The sequence below is a fragment of the Mercurialis annua genome, linkage group LG3, assembly GCF_937616625.2.
Source record: "Mercurialis annua linkage group LG3, ddMerAnnu1.2, whole genome shotgun sequence".
Lineage (NCBI taxonomy): Eukaryota > Viridiplantae > Streptophyta > Magnoliopsida > Malpighiales > Euphorbiaceae > Mercurialis > Mercurialis annua.
In genome coordinates this window covers 63351537-63364685 of record NC_065572.1, presented here as the reverse complement: position 1 = coordinate 63364685, position 13149 = coordinate 63351537, and the positions used below count along the sequence as shown (strand labels likewise).

At 30.4% G+C, this 13149-nt stretch overlaps 1 protein-coding gene across 1 annotated transcript; it reads left to right on the top strand.

Moving 5' to 3' along the window:
* The first annotated feature begins 3523 nt into the window (after positions 1 to 3523).
* LOC126675331 (uncharacterized) lies at positions 3524 to 11674 on the top strand. Its single transcript, XM_050369955.2, has 3 exons — positions 3524 to 3607; positions 8906 to 9167; positions 10843 to 11674. Exons 1-3 carry the CDS (start codon positions 3550 to 3552, stop codon positions 11612 to 11614), a joined length of 1092 nt encoding a protein of 363 aa, XP_050225912.1. The 5' UTR covers positions 3524 to 3549; the 3' UTR covers positions 11615 to 11674.
* The last annotated feature ends 1475 nt before the right edge of the window (positions 11675 to 13149 follow it).

The window sequence follows — 13149 nt, the reverse complement described above, 5'->3', positions numbered from 1 at the left end:
GGTTATTTTTACTTTTTTTCTATTTTCTTTATTTTTTACATTCTGCTGCTTAAACGACATGCGTTTGGTTTAGTATTCTACATACGACATTGTGACGTGGTCAAATAAAAGTGGTCTATAGCTGCACCTGAAAATGGAAAGAAAAAAGGAATAATTACTATTTACTCTCTAATTTTAGATCTAGTTCTCCTATTTTTTAGAAGGCCAAACCCATGTAGAGGTCCCTGTACTTGACACTTTTTTTTCCATAGGTCCTTATACTTCATTTTTGTATTATCTGGTCCCTTTACTTACCTATTTTTGATTTTCAGGTCCTTTGTGAGTTTTTTCCAGTCCCTCTACTTACAATTTTTGTTTCCTCAAATCCCTCTACTTACAATTTTTGTTTCCTCAAATCCTTCTACTTACAATTTTTGTTTCCTCCAGCCATACAAAAGGACCGAAAAAAACTCATAAAGGACCTGAAAATCAAAAATAAGTAAGTAGAGGGATCAAATAATACAAAAATGAAATATAAGGACTTACGGAAAAAAATGTGTAAAGTACAGGGACCTTTATATGGGTTAAGCCTTTTTAGAACTCAATTGTTTTTCATAGACGTATGATTGAAATAACATAGTACACCTTCATCACGGGTCATTTTATCAAAAATAAATTTAATTTGACCTATACACTTATCTATATCTATACTATATATAAAAGCACGGATGGGGGTGGGGGACAAGCAAATTTACTGAATAATTCTTTTCAATTTGTTGTTAAATAAAGGTTTTATAGTCATTAACTAATTAATTATTTAATTAATCACTATTATAATTAAAGTCCTAATTAGAATAGGTAGCTAAATTATCTCCAATTTTGTTTCTAGTATGTAAAAAATAACTAAATTGTCTCCAAATTAGTAGGAATACCTATCTTTTAGTTTGATTGAACTACAAAATTAAAACACTGTATTTGGTCAATATATTATTATTTAAATTTCAATCTTATTATTTTTAAAGATATTATTAATAAAAATAAGTTAATTATTTAATTATGTTTATTATAAAACCAAAAGAAGAATAAATTCAGTATGGAAAAAAATTTAATAACCGAATATATTATATTTACTTTTACAAATTTTTTTAAATAATTTAATATTAATTATAAATAAAAAATTGATATAATTATAATCAATTTATTAATATGTACATTGACGAGTTACGTTACGAGCCACGTGCATAGCACGTAATGCGAAATTAGTTTCTCTTAAAAAAGTTCATAATTCACAACATCGTTAAAAAATCATATAGTTAAAAAATCATATAATTTACATATAATGATTTAGTATTAATATAATTAAAATATGTTTGATGAAATTTAAAATTAAATTAAATTATTCTAATTTATAAAAAGATTTGAGAATAATGTATTTTGTTTCGGTTTTATTTATAAATTCTACTTTTTAAACTAAAAAAATTACAACATTAAAAGAACTGAAAAATTTAAATTGCAGTCATCAAGTCAATAAATTTTATAATATTACATTTTTTGAAACTTCAATTTTATTAGTTAGGATATTTGACTTAGTTCACTTTGGGGTGTGTAAAAACCGAACCGTAAAATTAAATCAAACCAAAATTGCAATTACAATTTGAATATGATTTGGTTCGGTTTGTAATTAGGTAAAAGATTGGTGTTCAGTTTTTGGTTCGGTTTGAGCATTTTCAAAACTTAAGAAACCCGAAAAACCAAACAATCAAATAAAAAATAATATAAATATATATAAATTTGTATTTTTTTGTTTTTATTCCCTTATTATAGTTGATATATAAGTTAATAAATTTCATACAACATATAAATATGCTAATAAGTATATGAAAAAAATTATTAGACACTTATTATTTAATATTTAAATTAATTTTAAGAAGAAAAAAAAACAAAGTTTTTAACCGGACCGAAAGAACTTTTTGGTTTGGTTTGGTGTAATTAGAATTTAAAATTCGGATTTTTACCAAATCTTTGTGTTCGGTTTGTTCGGTTCGATGACCGGACCGATCGAACTAACTAGTTGCACACTAAAACTAACAAGAATGATTAAAACGTTAACAAAAAGAAATAGTTAAATTTTTTATATTTAAAATCGAATTAAATACACAGAAAATTCGACCGAACTGAAATTTGTTAATCTACTAAAAAAATTAACTTTTTTTTCCTTACGATTCGGATCATATATCGATTTCGAGTGAACTAACTGAATCTGCCATTTTTAATATAGATAATGACTAAGAATTTAAAATAATTAAATTTAAAAGTTATTTTGGATTCTCAGTTTTAAATGTTTGCAAATTGCTTCGAATTTGACTTAAAATCATATCCAAATATAAATCCACATGCATCCAAACATAAATCCACATGCATCCAAATATAGTCTAATATTATTATAAGTAAAATACAATTTCAGGTTCCTATACTTGTTTACTCTTTTGCATTAAATCTCTCTATTTTCATTTGTCAATATTGAGTTTTTATATTTTTAATTTTATAGACACTAAATTTCTCTATCCCAAAGTAAAGTACGTGTACTCCACATGATGTTATTGTTGCAACAAAACTTAAATAAGTTTTTACTCATTTTTTTACTTTAACTTTATTAAATATAGTCCCTTTATTTTTATTTATATCGACACCAAGTTTCTAAATTCAAAAGATTTCTGTTTGAATCGACGCCATTAATATTTTTTGTGTTAAAATCTTTTGTGACATTTTTGTGTTAATATTTTTTGTGGCAGAAGGTCTAATTAAACCTAGAACTGTAAGGATTTAATATTGATAAATAAAAGTAGAGGTATCCCATGTCAAAAACAGTACAATTGTGAAATCACAAAAGTACATTATGCCATCCACAAATATAATGAAAGTCATACTGAACATGACATTCAATAACGTGTGATTCCTTACCATAACTTAATATACTCCTTTCGTTTCAAATTAATACACAGTTTAGGACAAACATAAATATTTAAAAATTTAATAAATTTATATAAAATGAATAATTTTATAAAAACATACCACACTTACTCTTACCTAATGAATGTTGATTTTATTTCTTAGTGGATTTTACTTTTTTTTTAATATACTCCAATATACTATAAGTAATGAGGGTATGTATGCCATTTAAGCATTAAAACAATAAATTACCGCCTATAATTTGAGACAAAAAAATTAAAATATTGCCTATTAATTTAGAATGGAGGGAGTATTATTAAGATATTGTCAAATTTTAATTAATAAACTTCTTAAAGTACTACAGATCTCTGTAATCAAAAATATCTTATTATTTTGTTTTCCACTTCCCAATCAATTTCTTGCAGCTTCCTAGAAATTGAGACATTGAGTGGTTCACAATTTGAAGATTATCACCAAAAAAAAAAACACCTTCCTAGCAATTAAGAACTTGAAGACCAGATTGACTTTACATTCCAATCTCAACCTTCAAATTATCAAAGTTATAAATACTGATTTATCATCATAATTTGAGAAATCAGAAAAATTCAAAGAGATACAAAAATGTACGTGACAAGACCACTTTCTATGTATATAAGAGATCCATCAGCTATTTCATTACCTCTAACAGAATCCAGTGGTTCTGGTTCAGCTTCAACAACAGTTTCTTCTGCTGCAAGTCATCATGAAGCTACAGATTATGATCAAGGTTGAAGAGTATTATGAGCTTATCTGCTTCAGGTTGTATCTTAGTATAGCCTTTTAGTTTTTCCCATGAGATGCGTGTGTGCACATGTGGAATCTTTTCTGTTTTTAGATCAGTTATTAGCATAACTGATTTTGTAGCTAGCTGGTAAAGATCAGCAAGTATATAAGCTGATCTTCTCTTCTTGTAACCTCATTATTCAGATTAATAAAGCGGTTACTATTTTGTTATGGTATCAGAGCATTAGAATTCTCTGTTTTAAAATTTTCTCAGCATCCAAACATCTTTTTCTCAGTAACCAAACAGCATTTTCCCTTCGCTAAAACCTCCTTGATTCTCAAAATACTGAGTGATTCAGTTCTTAATCAGTAATCTTCTTATTACTGATCATTTTTATCCTTGTTTCTTAAGAAATTTAAGCTTTAAAGCTTCAAATTCTGCAACAATGGCAGAACGAAACATCAGAGTTGAAGAAAACTTATTGAGTCCCTACTTCCTGCATCCAGGAGAAAATCCATCGCTGATTCTAGTGACAAGCCTCTTAAATGAAGGAAATTATCATCAATGGTGCAGATCCATAAGGAAAGCTCTTCTTTCGAAGAACAAATTCAAGTTTGTCAATGGTTCAATTCCAGTTCCTCACAAAGATGATCCAATCTATGAAGCTTGGGAGAGGTGTAATAATATGGTAATTTCTTGGCTTAATCGAGCTGTTTCACCTTCAATAGCTCATAGTATTTCAAGTATAGACAATGCTATAGATGTTTGGAATGATTTACAAGACAGATTTTCACAAGGTGATGCCTATAGGCTAGGAGATTTACAGGAAGAAATTACTATGTTTCATCAGAATAATCTGTCTGTTACAGATTATTACACTCATTTAAAAACTCTGTGGGATGAAGTGCTAAGTCTTAGGCCTTTACCTACATGTTCTTGTGAACCTAAATGTAATTGTGGAATGATCAATTCTGTCAAAGTCATTTGGGAAAATGATCAAGCTATTAAGTTTCTGAAAGGATTGAATGAGAATTTCAGTACAGTAAGGTCTCAAGTGATGATGATGGAGCCTTTACCAAAAATTAACAAAGTTTTTTCTATTGTGATACAACATGAAAGACAACATGTCAGCAATAAACATGTTTTTAATGGCAATGAGCCAACTGCCTTTATGGCTAAAGGAGTGGAATATAATCAAGGAGTTGCAGCTGCTAATGGAGGATATAATGAACAAGATGATCAGGCTTATGATGCAAATGTATTCTATGCTAGAGGAAGAGATTCAACAAATTACAGAGGAGGAGGTTTCAAGAGGAACAATTACTATGCACCACCTGGAAACAGAAAACCAGTTTGTTCATATTGTGGCTTTAGCAACCACACTGTTGATATTTGCTACAAGAAACATGGGTACCCTCCTGGATATCAGCCAAGATATAAAACTGAATCCAGTCAAGCTAATCAAGTGGAGAGTTCAAACTATTATCAAGATGATAATCATTCTGTTGTGAATGAAAGCTTCAAGGGACTCAATCAGAACAACCAGAATAACAATGCATCTACATCTTATATGTTCACACCAGAACAATATTCAAAGATTATGGCATTGATTCAATCAAAGAATTCAGGAGCATCTTCATCAGAAATGCCTCAAGTGAACTCTTTGATATCCAACTTCAAACCTGAAAGTGCAGTTTCAGGTATGATTCCTCACTCTTGCTGCTTCATTAATAGAGCAACAAAAAATAGTTGGATTCTTGACACAGGTGCTACAGATCACATTGCTTGTGATTTAACATTGTTTGATGAGTATTATACTGTCAACAAGGTAAATGTCAAATTACCAAATGGAGAGCAAATACCTGTCAGTCATATGGGCACCATTAAGTTATCTGATGTTCTTATTTTGAAGGATGTGCTTTGTGTTCCAACATTCAGTTTTAACTTGTTATCTGCTGGGAAATTAACAAGTGAAAGATCAATGTGCTTAATAATACATGACAAATCATGTTTTATTCAGGATCTATGCAGTTGGAAAACGATTGGATTAGCTGAAAAGAAAGATGGTTTATATCAGCTAGTCAACACAAAGCCCTTACCAACATGTTTCAATACAGTTTCTGTTTCAAATCCTTCAAAAACAAGGTTTGACATTTGGCACTATAGATTGGGGCATCTGTCTCAGCAAAGACTTCAAATTTTGAAGAAAAGTGATAGTTCTATCTTCTCATGTCCAGCTGATCATTGTGAAGTCTGTCATATGTCAAAACAGAAAAAACTTTCTTTTCCAATAAGCAAGTCCACAAGCAAAGCAGTGTTTGATTTGGTCCACATGGATATATGGGGTCCAACTAAGCAAGCTTCAGTTCATGGCTATAGGTACTTCTTGACCATTGTTGATGATAAGTCAAGATTTACTTGGGTTTATCTACTGAGAAACAAGTCTGAAGTTAGAAGCTATATTGAATGTTTTGCTGCTTATGTTAAAACTCAATTCTCAAAAATAATAAAAGTGCTTAGAACTGACAATGGTGCAGAATTTGAGTATAATTCTTTCTATCAGTATCATGGCATTTTACATCAAAAAAGTTGTGTACATACACCAGAGCAAAACAGTATAGTGGAGAGAAAACACCAGCACATAATGAATGTTGCTAGAGCTTTGAAGTTTCAAGCTAACTTGCCAATTGAATTCTGGGAATATTGTGTTTCTCATGCTATTTTTCTGATTAATAGAGTTCCTTCACCTCTATTAAATCAGGAAACTCCATATCATATTCTGCACAACAAAGCTCCAGATTTCTCATTTCTGAAAGTTTTTGGTTGCCTGTGCTATGGTTCTACCTCCACTGTCAACAGAGGCAAATTTGATGCCAGAGCCTCAAAATGCATATTTCTTGGTTACTTGACAGGCACAAAGGGATTTACACTCTATGATATGAAGTCACATCACATCTTTGTGACCAGGAATGTTCAGTTTTATGAACATATTTTTCCCTTACATGAAGAGATCAATATACCTGCAGAACCAACAAATAATGACCCTCCTGACTTAGATTGTGAATTGTTTACCAAAACCAAATTTTTACCTACACAATCTATTCCTATCCAACCACCTCCTATCTGGAATTCTCCTGGTTCAGCTTCTAGTTCTCCTGCTTCAATTTTTGATTCTGCAGATTTTCCAGTTTTAAGGAAATCTACCAGAGTTCATAGCCTGCCTCAACACCTCAAAGATTATCATTGCTCTTTACCTTCTTCCATTCAAACCTCACCTCACTCATTACAGACAGTCATTTCTTATAAAAACATAGCCCCTAAACACTATGCATTCATAGTCAATATTGATGCTGTTCATGAACCAAAAACTTACAATGAAGCTATCCAACATCCATGCTGGAAAGAGGCTATGCAGGCTGAAATTCAAGCTCTTGAGCTTAATAACACCTGGTCCATTACTACTCTTCCTCCTCACAAACAACCAATTGGTTGCAAATGGGTATATAAAGTCAAACATAGAGCTGATGGATCAGTGGAGAGGTGTAAAGCCAGACTTGTGGCTAAGGGATTCACACAACAGTTTGGTCTTGATTACTTAGACACTTTTAGCCCTGTTGCTAAAATGACCACTGTCAGAACCTTATTGGCTCTTGCTGCTATCAACAGTTGGCATCTTCACCAACTTGATATCAACAATGCTTTCCTTCATGGTGAATTGAATGAGGAAGTATATATGACCATGCCTCCTGGATTTGCATCTTCTGCTCCAAACACAGTCTGCAAACTCCAGAAATCCCTTTATGGTCTTAAACAGGCATCCAGACAGTGGAATGCCAAGCTCACTGATTCTCTTCTTGCTCAAGGATTCCAGTCTGCACCATCTGATCCTTCTCTTTTCATCAAGATCAATGGTACTTCCTTCATTGCTCTTCTAATTTATGTAGATGACACGATCCTTGCCAGTAATTCAATTGCTGAGATTGAGCAAATTAAAGCATATTTGCATGATTCTTTTAGAATCAAAGACTTAGGAACTTTGAAGTATTTCCTTGGCCTAGAAATAGCAAGAACATCAAAGGGCATTAATCTTTGCCAAAGAAAATATGCTTTGGATCTTCTTGCCTCTACTGGTTTTTCTGATGCCAAACCAGTACCCACTCCTATCACTGTTTCTAATAAACTCAGTTCAGAAGATAGCACCTCTCTTCCTGATAATACTGTGTACAGACAGCTCATTGGCAAGCTTTTATATCTCTGCACAACAAGGCCAGATATTTCCTATTCTGTCCAACAACTCTCCCAGTTTCTTGACTCACCAACTCAAGCTCACCTTAGTGCTGCTCATAGAGTGCTGAGATACATTAAAGGTTCACCTGGTTCAGGATTATTTTTTTCTGCAGATTCAGAAATCACTTTGAAAAGCTTCTGTGATTCTGACTGGGCAGCATGTGTTGACACCAGAAGATCTATCTCTGGTTTTTGTGTATTCCTTGGCAATTCTTTGATTTCATGGAAGTCAAAGAAGCAGACCACCATCTCCAGGTCTAGCTCAGAAGCTGAATATAGAGCCTTAGCCTCACTTACTTGTGAACTTCAATGGCTACTCTATTTACTGCATGATTTGCAACAATCTCCATCAGCTGTCTCTACCATTTTCTGTGATAATCAGTCAGCAATTCAGCTTGCTAACAATCCTGTGTTTCATGAACGTACCAAACACATTGAGATTGACTGTCATCTCATTAGAGAGAAGCTTAAAGCAGGCATCATTCATCTGCTGCCAGTTTCATCAGCAAATCAAGTTGCAGATTGCTTCACCAAACCTCTGGCCCCACATTCATTCCATCATGCCATTTCCAAGCTGAGCATGTTTAATATCTATGCTCCAGCTTGCGGGGGGATAACAGAATCCAGTGGTTCTGGTTCAGCTTCAACAACAGTTTCTTCTGCTGCAAGTCATCATGAAGCTACAGATTATGATCAAGGTTGAAGAGTATTATGAGCTTATCTGCTTCAGGTTGTATCTTAGTATAGCCTTTTAGTTTTTCCCATGAGATGCGTGTGTGCACATGTGGAATCTTTTCTGTTTTTAGATCAGTTATTAGCATAACTGATTTTGTAGCTAGCTGGTAAAGATCAGCAAGTATATAAGCTGATCTTCTCTTCTTGTAACCTCATTATTCAGATTAATAAAGCGGTTACTATTTTGTTAACCTCCCCCGGAAGGTCCGAATTCCGGCATACTAGTGATCAAAGACGAAGAAGCGGAGCGAACTAGATGTTTCGGATTGTGCACGGACAATCGTGTAAAAGAGTTTCCTTTTCCTCAGAATAAGAATTTGAAAGTTGAATATGTTCAACAAGCTGGGCAAATTCAACATGTTCATATAAACAGAGTTGTGTTTATTCCTGTTTTGAATCAACCGTTGTCTTCGAATCTCTACTACTGCATCGAGCGAAATGGAAAGCATAAAGGGTATGTTTATTGACTCTATAAATTTGTCGAGTTTTATGTTTCCGCATTTCGATTTCATTTTCGAAAATGCTTCTAAAAGTTACGACCCTGTTTAGTTGTGGGAAATACTGGCTGTTTTTCAGAAAATTACTCCAAAAAAACTGGAAAACAGAATCTGTGTTTAGCTGTATTATTTTCTAATTTAGAAAACTAGAAAACAATTTTCATAATTTTCCATATTATAACTAATGGTTGGAAAACACCAAAAACATGTTTTCTCACTTTTCCTTTATTAAAATTAACTTTTAGAAAACACAGTTTTCTAATTGATATTTCTATCTAACAAGTTCAAAAAAAATACTAAAAAAATTTAATTTATGAATTTAACAATGAGAATCGATATTTATTCAATCTTAATATTAATGAATTTTTTTTAATCATTAATAAACACTTGCATGTAGAAATGACTACAGATTATAACTCTATAGTTCACAGTTCGAGAAACACTTGAACCGGCCATAAACCGACTCTTGAATTGTTCCGGACCGTTTTTAAACCGGCAAATTCGGCTGCACCCGATTCGAAAAATTTAAAAATACATTAAAATAAATTAAAATTTAAAATATATTTAATATAATTAATTATATTAACAATTAATTATATAAACATATTTAGTATATAAATTAAAATGTATATTTTTTTAAACATACCAACCGACATTTTTGGTTCCAATTTTTTTTTGAACCGGCCTAAAATTTCTCAGTTCATTTTTGATCCGGTTTTTAAACATAATCAATGATCCAACCATATTATTTTCGAATTAAGTCATACACATTCATCATGATATAAAAAAAGTTCGTTAGCACATATTTTCTCCTCATATTGAAATTAAGTATTTATTTTGAATTAAATATTAAATAATTAAAACTCGAATTTCAATTCTTTTTAATATTTTCCGAGGTTAAACAACAAATAAAAATACGAAAATCTCGTTAAAAAGATGTAGTATGTTGTTTAATTTTAGAAAATAGAAAATAATAAAAAAATTAGATAAGCAAACAAAATTTTGATTTTCTAGTTTTCTATTTGAAAACAAAAAACTGAAAAATAGAAAAAATGAGAAGAAAAATGGAAACAGAAAATAGATAATGTTTTCTACAACTAAACATGCCCTACGATTTTCGTTTTCTGTTTTTCATTTTAGAGCACATATGTAACATCCTTGTTACTCTTGAATCCTAATTAGTTGGATAAGTACTTAAGTTCTAGATAAATTTATGTTGTGAAATTAGTCATAGCTGAAAATTAATTGAAACAATTTAAGCAAACATAAAATAGAGAAATTAATAATAGCAAAAGATTTTTATGTGGTTCGGTAAACTGCCTATTTTTATGGAATATCAAATAAATATTACAAAAATGATACAAATGCACTCTAATGCAATAGATTTAATCACGTAAATTGATTTATAAAATCAACGATAAAAATAAATACTAATAGCCGCATGATATGAACTCGACCATGTTTTATACGACAATTTGCACCACCCTGACCGTGGTGATATTCTTATCAACACGGCTTGCACCATGATCGTGGTGTTTCCGTGATGAGAATTCGGACAATTCTTCAATCCAACTCGATATTGCATTAGTCCATATAGAGTTGTAGACATAATCCTAACAAATTGTATTTCAGGGAGGCTTACAAGAACTCAACAGAGGAGGACATGACAACATGTTGTTTCTGCAGCCGTATTAAAGATCTCAAACCGCAACCTTTAGATCCTCAAGACACCTATCAGCAACTCGAGATTATCCGTAGAAAATGGGGTAGTTTCGCTGCCAAATCCTTAGCTCCTGATGGATTCCCTCCACTTTTCCTCAGAAGAAAAGGCTGGCGAGTAGTCACCACAAAGCGCGAATTCGAGTTGACCGAAGCCTTAGGCCTTGACAAAACCCTCCGAAACCGTCTTCCAGAATTCACATTTCCTCTATCAGAACAAAGTTCTAAGCCTGTCACAGTAGGAAAATGGTACTGTCCTTTCATGTTCATCAAAGACGGATCGCCAAAAGATCAAGTGGATAAATCGAGGTTTTATGAGATGAGATTAGAGCAGAAATGGGAACGGGTTTTCGCTTGCGAAAATAACGGTAAAACAGGTAATTCTGTTAATGTGGATGTTGTTATTGAGACTGAAACAGTTGGTGGAGGAGAAGGTAATAATGTAGGGTTGAGTTTAGAAATTGTTGAGAGAATGAAATGGGAGGAAGTGAGATTTGGATGGACTGATTTGGATGAAAAGAAAGTTAGAGTGATAAAAGTTGAAGAATTTGGAGGACTTGGTGAGTGGAAGAAATTTGGTTTATATGTTTTGGTGGAGAGATTTGTATTGAAAAGAATGGATGGAAGCTTGGTGTTGGCTTATGATTTCAGGCATATTCAACACATTAGGACCAAATGGGAATAATTAAGTGTGTAAACATTAGTTTTGTTTTTGTGTGAAAAATGTTGTATTGTTGTATATGTATTTCCTTGGATTATATATATGTAGATTTATTGATTTGGCCACCCTATTCAAAATATGATATCTTAATTTAATCCTAAAACTTCAATTTTATTTAATTGTGTAGTTACCGAGGATCTCTTGACCAAGAAGTCAAGAGTGAGGTATAAGATCCAAGAGTTATTAATTAATTTAATTTCAATACTTTGTAAAGGTGAAATTCAAAAACAAAGAGCATCCCCATTCGTGCATCTTTAATATAATAAAGAATATTTTAAAATAAAAAGTGATATTTTTAATTTCACTCCAATGCACTCTAATTTTTTTTTATATAATTAATAATATAAATATAATAGATTTCTAACATTATTTTATTTTATTTTTATAAATAATAATATAAATATTAATAATATAAATTTAATAAATTTTCTAACATTAATTTATTTTATTTTTATAAATAATAATATAAATTTATTTTTATTTTTAACTTATTTATTCAATTGTTGTATTAAAAACAAACAATATTATATTTCAAACATAAAAATAACTAATTTTTTTCTCAAATTTGAAATTTTATCCTTTAGAAAATGAAGTAGAGAGTGATAATGGAGAGCTATACTCACTCTTTACTCTGAATTTAAAAAAAAAAGTTAATTGGAGGTTTAATTTATAATCAAACTCTTTAAATTAAAGAGTTTGACAATTTTAAAGAGCCCTTTAAAAATGTTCTAATGAATGCTATATTTAAAAAAAGGAAAAAAGTACAACTAATTTTTTTAACTTTTGATGAAAAATTATTAATATTTCTAAACACTAACTTAATTTAACATGTCGTTTAAACTTATACAATTGGTACAAATAAACGTTTTCTCTAACGGAAAAATAAAGTAGTTAGTCTGAAGGGTTGATTTGCAACGATTTTATAATTTAAGGGTATAACGGAAAACTTGAATTTATTTTGTTATTAGGAGATGAACCCATTTGATAAAAATCTATAAAATTTATAAAATTGAATTATTAAATAATTTTTTGAATTAGTTAAACACAATTAACATATCTAGGTTCTTTTAATGGGACCCTACATATTCTGTTGAAATTTATTGATATAAAACATAAGAGAGAGAATTTAAATAACAATTATGATCCTTGAAATCAAAATATCCACAAATAAAATCATCTTTAATTTTTTGTATTTTATTTTCTTTAATTTTAGATCCTTACATTTTTAATATTATTTATTTTTAATAAATATTAAGTAAAAAATAAAATTATTACTTAAATAATATATATATATATATATATATATATATATATAAATTTAAACTATAAATTATTTTTATCCATTTAAACAATTAAGAATATACAATACTTTTTAGTTTAATTAATTTAAAAATTAAGTATAAAATATTAAAAATTAGTAGATATTTATATTTATTGATTGTATAAATTAATTTTTATTGAATTAGTTTTTTCTTCATATTTTAAAAAAAAAGTAAATT

Excerpts from the sequence above, each read along its gene's own strand:
- LOC126675331 (XM_050369955.2), top strand. The coding sequence starts at position 3,550 with ATGTACGTGACAAGACCACTTTCTATGTATATAAGAGATCCATCAGCT. Across the intron at positions 3,608-8,905 it reads TCCATCAGCTATTTCATTAC|CTCCCCCGGAAGGTCCGAAT; the intron begins CTCTAACAGAAT and ends TATTTTGTTAAC. Across the intron at positions 9,168-10,842 it reads CGAAATGGAAAGCATAAAGG|GGAGGCTTACAAGAACTCAA; the intron begins GTATGTTTATTG and ends ATTGTATTTCAG.